This window comes from Salmo salar, chromosome 02 (assembly GCF_965601325.2).
Source record: "Salmo salar chromosome 02, fSalSal1, whole genome shotgun sequence".
Taxonomy (NCBI): domain Eukaryota; kingdom Metazoa; phylum Chordata; class Actinopteri; order Salmoniformes; family Salmonidae; genus Salmo; species Salmo salar.
The window spans coordinates 49,789,587-49,797,965 of record NC_138292.1 but is presented as its reverse complement, the minus strand read 5'-3'; the positions used below and the strand labels follow the sequence as shown (position 1 = coordinate 49,797,965).

Genomic DNA, 8,379 nt, shown 5'->3' with positions numbered 1-8,379 from the left:
CCGCTCTTTTATTTTACACAGTCATTATTGCTCATCTTTATCAATGATATCAAAAAATTCTGACCCTACTGTAGAACGTACCACGGATTACATTTTAATCATTTAGCAGACACTCTTATCCAGAGCGACTTACAGTAGTGAATACATTTCATATATTTTTTTTTTCTTTTTCCGTACTGGTCCCCCGTGGGAATTGAACCCACAACCCTGGCGTTGCAAACACCATGCTCTACCAACTGAGCCACACGGGCCACATGCAGGTGCAAGCAAATGCCTTGCTGATGCCTGACAATAAATTAAATCAGAAAAAGGCTTACTCAAAGTGTTGTTTTATGTGGACCTCTTCGGCATATTTGGAGATTCCATTGATAAATAAAGTGCGTTTCACCTGGAAAAGAGCATATGCCTTGATTTATGACTGCTGAAAATAACACATCTGTTAACCAGATGTTGACATTTACTGTACATCAGAACAATTACATTTCAAATGTTCCTATACTAGCCCACTGATTAAGTGGACATTGCATTCATCCGACTTTGACTAAGCTGGATAAATAAATCAATAAATAAAAACTTTACCAGGTCGTCCTCATTGTAATGCATCTTGGAAGTGTGTCGTCTCATGCTGTACACAGTCAGAAGCAGGTATATGAATGCAAACGAAGTGTGGAGCCACAAGAGGTTAGTCCTGAGAAAACGCAGAAGAGGTTTTAAAAATGTGTTGGTTAAAATATGTCTAAAAACATTACAACCAGTATACAATCATCTGATCATGATGTAACAAAATATTGCAACCAGTTTTGCCTGCTGGGATTGTCCGTAACTACCCATCATTCTTTATTTTCAAATAATGCCATTTTTTAAATAACCAACAAAATAACAAAAGCGTGTTATAAAAATGTACCAACCCAGAATTCAGGTTTGCTATAGTGGTCCGCCCAAAGCTGTATGCATTATTTTCTGCTGACAAAAAGAGAACAATGTATATAGACATTTCCTTGAGACATTTCCTTTAAGTATTTATATTATCTGTAGTTAGTTATCTGTTTGTCAATTTAAATAAGACTTTCTTGTATCAATTTAGTTATGATAGTCAACCTAAATAAAGTAGTCTGCCAAAGAATACAACCTAACAGCCGAGATACACTACATGACCAAAAATATGCGGACACCTGCTCGTCGAATATCTCATTCCAAAATCATGGGCATTAACATGGAGTTGGTCCCCTCTTTGCTGCTATAACAGCCTACACTCTTCTGGGAAGGCTTTCCTCTAGATGTTGGAACACTGCTGCGGGTACTTGCTTCCATTAAGCCACTGATGTTGGATGATTAGGCCTGGCTCGCAGTCGGCATTCCAATTCATCCCAAAGGTGTTTGATGGGGTTGAGGTCAGGGTTCTATGCAGGCCTGTCTAGTTCTTCCACACCGATTTCGACAAACCATTTCTGTATAGACCTTGCTTTGCGCACAGGGGCATTGTCATGCTGAAACAGGTAAGGGCCATCCCCAAACTGAACAATGAAAAACCGTCCCAGACCATTATTCCTCCTCCACCAAACTTTACAGTTGCCACTAGGAATTGGGACAGGTAGCGTACTACTGGCATCCGCCAAACCCAGATTAGTCCATCGGACTGCCAGATGGTAAAGTGTGATTCATCACTCCAGAGAACGCGTTTCCACAGCTCCAGAGTCTAATGGCTGCAAGCTTTACGCCACTCCAGCCGACACTTGGCATTGTGTATGGTGATCTTAGGCTTGTGTGCGGCTGCTCGGCCATTGAAACCCATTTCATGAAACTCCCAGCAAACAGTTATTGTACTGACGTTGCTTCCAGAGGCAGTTTGGAACTCGGTAGTGATGACAAGAAGGAAGCCTGTACAGAATAAAAATATTACAAAACATGCATCTTGTTTGCAATAAGGCACTAAAGTAAAACGGCAAAAAATGTGGCAAAGAAATGAACTTTCTCAGTGCCGAGGTGTCACAACAGCCTCGGGTTCGATCCCGTGACCGGGAGACCCATGAGGCGGCGCACAATTGGCCCAGCGTCATCCTGGTTTTGCCAGCCGGGATTTCCTTGTCTCATCGGGCTCTAGCGACTCCTTGTGGCGGTCCGGGCACCTGCAAGCTGACCCCGGTTGTCAGTTGGACAGTGTTTCCAACGACACATTGGTACAGCTGGCTTTCATGTTAAGCGAGCAGTGGGTCAAGAAGCAGGGCGGCTTTGTAGGGTCGTGTTTCGGAGGATGCATGGTTCTCGACCTTCGCCTCTCCTGAGTCCATAGGGGAGTTGCAGCGATGAGACGAGACTAACAACCAATTGGATATCACGAAATTAGGGAGAAAAAGGGGTAAAAGTAAAAAAAGATATAAGAACTTTATGTCCTAAATACAAAGTGTTATGTTTGGGGCAAATTTGACACAACACATCACCGAGTACCACTCTTCATATTTTCAAGCATTGTGGTAGCTGCATCATGTTATGGGTATGCTTTTCATCAGCAAGGAGCAGGGAGTGTTTAGGATAAAAATAAACGTAATAGTGCTTTCCAACAGACACTGGAAGACAAATTCACCTTACAGTAGGCCAATATCCTAAAATACAAGGCCAAATATATAATGGAATTGCTTACCAAGAGGATGTTGAATGTTCCTGAGTGGCGTAGTTACAGTTTTGACTTAAATTGCTTAAAAATCTATGGCAGTGCTTGAAGAACTTTAAAAAAGAATGTGCAAATATTGTACAATACAAGTGTGCAAAGCTCTTAGAGACATACCCAGAAAGACTCACAGCTGTAATGGCTGCCAACGTGATTCTAACATATATTGACTGAGGGGTGTGGATACTTCTGTATTTCATTTTCAATACATTAGCAAAAAAATTCTACAAGTATGTTTTCACTTTTTCTTTATGGTGTATTGTGTGTAGATGGGATCCATTCTGAATTCAGGCTGTAACAACAAAATGTGAAATAAGTCAAAGGGTTTGAATAATTTTTTAAGGCACTGCAAATGCCTTAATGGGCCGTTTTGGCATATCATAAACCCAAAACAAGGACCCATTGGTCCATTTGTGTTTTTGTTGTCATAGGAGATTTTGTAAACTTTTAACTGTACAATGGAGAGCAGATATGCTACTTCTATGTGCAAATCTGATGGAATACGCCTTCCTTCATCTTGTTCCATTGTTTATTTCTTTGTTGAAGTCACATTATTTATATACAAAGTCTCATATGACAACAAAAACAATGTAGTGTGTCTTTAGCTTAAGGTGATCTCATTAATAAGGGATTTATAAGGTAAACAAGAGGTACATATCATTAATAGAAATTAATGGAAATCTGGCACACTCACCCAAAAGGTCTCCAGAAAAGTTGACCGGCAGGACGATGCCCACAGACAGAACCCCAACAACTACAAGCTGGCCGATGATGTGGCGCTGGAAAGAAAGGTAGTGCACGGCATCCTCACCACACTTCTCCCGGATCTCCTCGTCCCTAGGTGGGGTGAGGGCAGGAGAAGTGGGTTCACTTTGAGTATAAGCTGAGCCCCATTTTCACAGAGACAAGAACCTTCTTTTTAAACTTTTTGAACTTATTTTTGGTGAAATGGGTAGGGGGTAACATTTTTTACATTTTAACCACAAAAAGCCCAGCATGAGACGTAGTCATCAGCAGGCCTGGGATAACTAGTTTAATTTTGTTCCTCACAATCTTTTGTGAGGAACAAATAGTTTGTTTGGAGGTGACTACAATAAATGGCATGGCTGTATCTGGAACTGCATGTTGCAGATAGAAATATAATGAATAGCGCACACACAATTTCTTATACTATTCCAATGTATCTGACAGCAGATCATATTAGATCTATACAATACATTTATATCTGAAAATTCTGTAAATGTCCATTCTCGTGAATGTCCATTGACCCAGGTGCAGATAAACAAATCAAGTCAAACCAATTAACTAATGATATTTTGTACAGAGAAGTATAAACAAGTTGTGACACTCAACTACTATATGACTATCAACAGGCCACTGAAAAGGTCGAAAGCTGAAATTGATTTTATGATACCTGAAAATACTGCAGAGACATTCAAAGCCATTTGCAAACATGAAATTGTTTTTTCTAAGCATCCATAATATATTTTTTCATCTCGTTTCAAACACACACGATACCATCTTTAAAGGGACAGTTAACACAGAATACAAACTAACATGATTTTCAACCTACCTTAACTGTAGTTAATTCCGTTTTTTTCCTTTCGACATTTAATACCATATTTAGTTAACATTGAACTATTCTCTTATGCCTGTGTAATAAAACAAATTACTTTTGGCGCAACATTTTATTAGCATGTTGTTAAATAACGTTTTGATAATTGCATAGCAATGAGTTGAGTATTTATAACTATGGTATTACTATTATGCAATTATTTGAAAAAATCCAAAGTCCTATGTAACACCAATGTTGCTATTGTAATAATCAGTAACTACACATGTATAAGAACATGATGTCAAGTGTTATTATATTACCTTATGTCTCACTCATTATGAAAATACATGTGTTAGACATATAGAAACGGCAAACTTGGTCTACTCTAATATTGAGATGATTCTCTGTCCCTCACGTATTTGTTTCTAGGGTATATATTAAAATTAATGTCTGAGAGCCCTCCAAACCATGTGCTAATGATCATACACTGAACAAAAATAAATGGAACATGCAACAATTTCAAAGATTTTACAGAGTTGCAGTTCATATAAGGGAATCAGTCAATTGAAATAAACTCACAAAATGTGAGAGAAATAAGTATTTTGTGCTTATGGAACATTTCTTGGATGTTTTAATTCAGCTCATGAAACCAACACGTTACATGTTGTTTATATTTTTGTTCAGTATATATTTAGTATACTAATTCAACTAGCTGTTGTAGTTTTTGGTTCTTCAAATATTTGGCAGCCATCAAATAAACATGTTGGTGTTTTCAAATGACTTGCATACAGTGCCTTCAGAAAGTATTCAGTTCCCTCGACTTTTACCACTTTTTTTGTGTTACAGACTGAATTTAAAATTGATTAAATTGAATGGCTGTGATTGCAGTTACTCCACAATACTGACCTAATTGACTAAGTGAAAAGGTTGTACAGAATACAAATATTGCAAAACATCCATCCTGTTTGCAACAAGCCACTAAAGTAATACTGAAAAAAAAAATTGGCAAAGCAATTAACTCTGTCCTGAATATGTTATGTTTTGGGTAAATTCAATACAACATTACTGAGTACCACTGTCTATATTTTCAAGAATAGTGATGACTGCATCATTTTATGTGTATGCTTGTAATCGTAATGGACTGGGGAGTTTTTCCAGGATACATTGTTTTTACTGAATGGAGTTAAGCACAAACAAAATTCTAGAGGAAAACCTGGTTCAGTCTGCTTTCCAACAGACACTGCCAAAACTACACTGGAATTGCTTACCAAGAAGACTGCGAATGTTACAGTTGACTGCTTGACAATCTATGGCAAGACCAAAAAATGGTTGTCTAGCAATGAACAACAACCAGTTTGACAGAGCTTGAAGAATTTTGAAAAGAATAATGGTTAAATGTTGCACAATTCAGGTGTGGAAAGCTCTTTGAGACGTACCCAGAAATACTCACAGGTAACATGTATCGACTCAGGGGGTTGAATACTTACCTAATTAAGATACATTAGTGTTTCTTTTTCTTCTTTTTAAATTTTTTTTATTTTTTTTTTACAAATGTTAGAATTTCTCTTCCACTTCCAATTTGACTTGAATATTTTGTGTAGATCGTTGACCAAAAAAATGACAATTAAATCCATCTTAATCCCACTTTATAATACAAAATGTGGAAAACGGGATGTGAAAACATTCTGAAGGCACTTCCAATATTATTTGGTTTTTTGAAAGATATGCAAAATACTTTCAAACATAATTTGCTTTTCTGTGACCCGTATATGAATAACAAAGGAAATAATTGCCTTTGAAAACTCAATTTTTAAAACTCTACATTCAACAACCTAGAGTATTTGAAAAGTTGGTATTTAAAATAAACTACAAATTACAACTATTTTCTGCCCAGGTCTGTGACCAAGTAAATTCATTAACACTTGCATTGTTAAACACCATTATAATTTGAATTTCAAAACATGGTTTAACAACCCACCCCTTCCAAATTGCCAGTTGCACATTGATACTTACAAAAGGGGACACACCCCAAAAAAAATTTCAAGGGGTTGTTTAAACAAAGGTCATTTACACTCTTACATTTGTGCAGGAGCATTTCTTGTTTGTGGGGAACGTATAAAACTATTAGATTACAGTATTCAATTTTAATTTTATTTAACCTTTATGTAGGCAGGGGAGTCCCATTGATAACAAAAATATATTTTTCAAGGGAGCACTACATGACAAGACCAAGTAATTTTAATTCAGCTCATGAAACCAACACTTTACATGTGCTGTGCTGGACCCAAGGAAATAACTAAAGAACTAAGATTTTTTTTTTTAAACTTAAGCTAGTTTTGCCTGTTTCAACAACAGCTAGCTAACTAACCAATAAAATACAGTGGGTGGTCCGCCCAGTTCTAACTAGGTTATTTAGAAAATATTTTCATATGTTTAATGTATGCCCAAGGGCGACTTGCTTGGTATCCCCTTTTCCCACCAACAAACAAACAGCCATACACCACAGCAATACATACTCACATAATTACGGACAATGTGAGAAGTAGGCGCAAAAACAAAAGAGAGATAGCTCCAGAGACAACTGATTGGGTTTCTTTTAAACCAAGGGAAAGGGGATGGGATTGGGTAAAGGATAAAAAGCATGTGTGTCTTCAGATTGGCGACTGGCGACTGCCAACCTGTGACTAGGGCAGAAGGAGAGAAAACAAATACACACAGGATACCTGTATCTGTAACACTCCCACCCTTAAAAGAGCAACCCTATAAGGATTGTGACCAAAGTATTTACAACGAATACCAACAAGTTCAACGAGCAAAGGCAACCTAACGAGACATACACAAAAATCCTACATTTTTAAACACAAGACAAAGCATCTGCCAATACATTATCAGAACCCTTTTTGTGGCGGATCTCCAAATTATAATTCTGCACAATAAGCGCCCAACGCATAAGGCGCTGGTTCTGTTTGTACATACGGTGGAGAAACACTAAGGGGTTATAGTCAGTATATTCCATCACTGGTAGGGCACTGGAACCAATATATACTTCAAAGTATTGCAGAGCTAACAACAAAGCTAGAGCTTCTTGTTCGATGGTTGCATAGTTATCCTGACATTTGTTACATTTTCGAGAAAAATAACAAACATGATGATCCACTCCACTCTTGTCATGCTGCAGTAGAACAGCACCAGCACCTCTGGCACTAGCATCTACCTCAAGTTTAAACGGTCTTTCAAAATCCGGAGCAGCAAGTACAGGGGTATTACATAAGAGTGCTTAGCAGTATCGTATAGGCTTACCCTGGTGTGACGTTTCTCCAGACAAACATTGGCAGTATAATGGCCTTACTGAAGAGCACAGTGACTTTCAACGTGGCACTGTCATAGGATGACACCTTTCCAACAACTCAGTTCATAAAATGTCTGCCCTGCTAGAGCTTCCCGGGCAACTATAAGTGTTGTTATTGTGAAGTGGAAATGCCTAGGAGCAACAACGGCCCAGCCATGGATTATTTTTACTTATTTAACTAGGCAAGTCAGTTAAGAACAAATTCTTATTTACAATCATGGCCAGGAACAGTGGGTTAACTGCCTTGTTCAGGGAAAGAACGAAAGATTTTTACCTTGTCAGCTCGGGGATTCGATCTAGCAACCTTTTGGTTACTGGCCCGACGCTCTACACTAGGCTACATGCTGTGAAGTGGTAGGCAACACAAGTTCACAGAATGGGACAGCCGAGTGCTGAAGATCGCTAAAGATCGCTAAAGCACTAAAAATCGTCTGTTCTCAATTGCAACACTCACTACCGAGTTCCAAACTGCATCTGGAAGCAACATCAGTACAATAACTGTTTGTCGGGAGCTTCATGAAAGGGGTTTCCATAGCCGGGTAGCCACACTAAGATCACCATGTGCAATGCCAAGCATTGTCTGGAGTGGTGTAAAGCTCCACTCCATTGGACAAACAAATCTGGGTTTGGCGGATGCCAGGAGAACGCTACCTGCCCGAATGCATATAGTGCCAACTGTAAAGTTTGGTGAAGGAGGAATAATGGTCTGAGGCTTTTTTATCGTTCGGGCTAGGCCCCTTAGTTCCAGTGAAGGGACGTCTTAACACTACAGCATAGAATGACATTGCAGACAATTCTGTGCTTCCAACT

The 8,379-nt window shown here is 38.6% G+C and overlaps 1 protein-coding gene across 1 annotated transcript; it reads right to left on the bottom strand.

Moving 5' to 3' along the window:
• Positions 1–302: 302 nt before the first annotated feature.
• LOC106584945 (mechanosensitive cation channel TMEM63B-like) lies at positions 303–7,430 on the bottom strand. The gene is made up of 5 exons (XM_082969269.1): positions 7,366–7,430; positions 3,360–3,502; positions 909–960; positions 580–688; positions 303–388 (listed from the first exon to the last, which is right to left on the bottom strand). The coding sequence occupies exons 1-5, from the start codon at positions 7,428–7,430 to the stop codon at positions 314–316; spliced, it is 444 nt and encodes a 147-aa protein (XP_082825395.1). The 3' UTR covers positions 303–313.
• Positions 7,431–8,379: the final 949 nt, after the last annotated feature.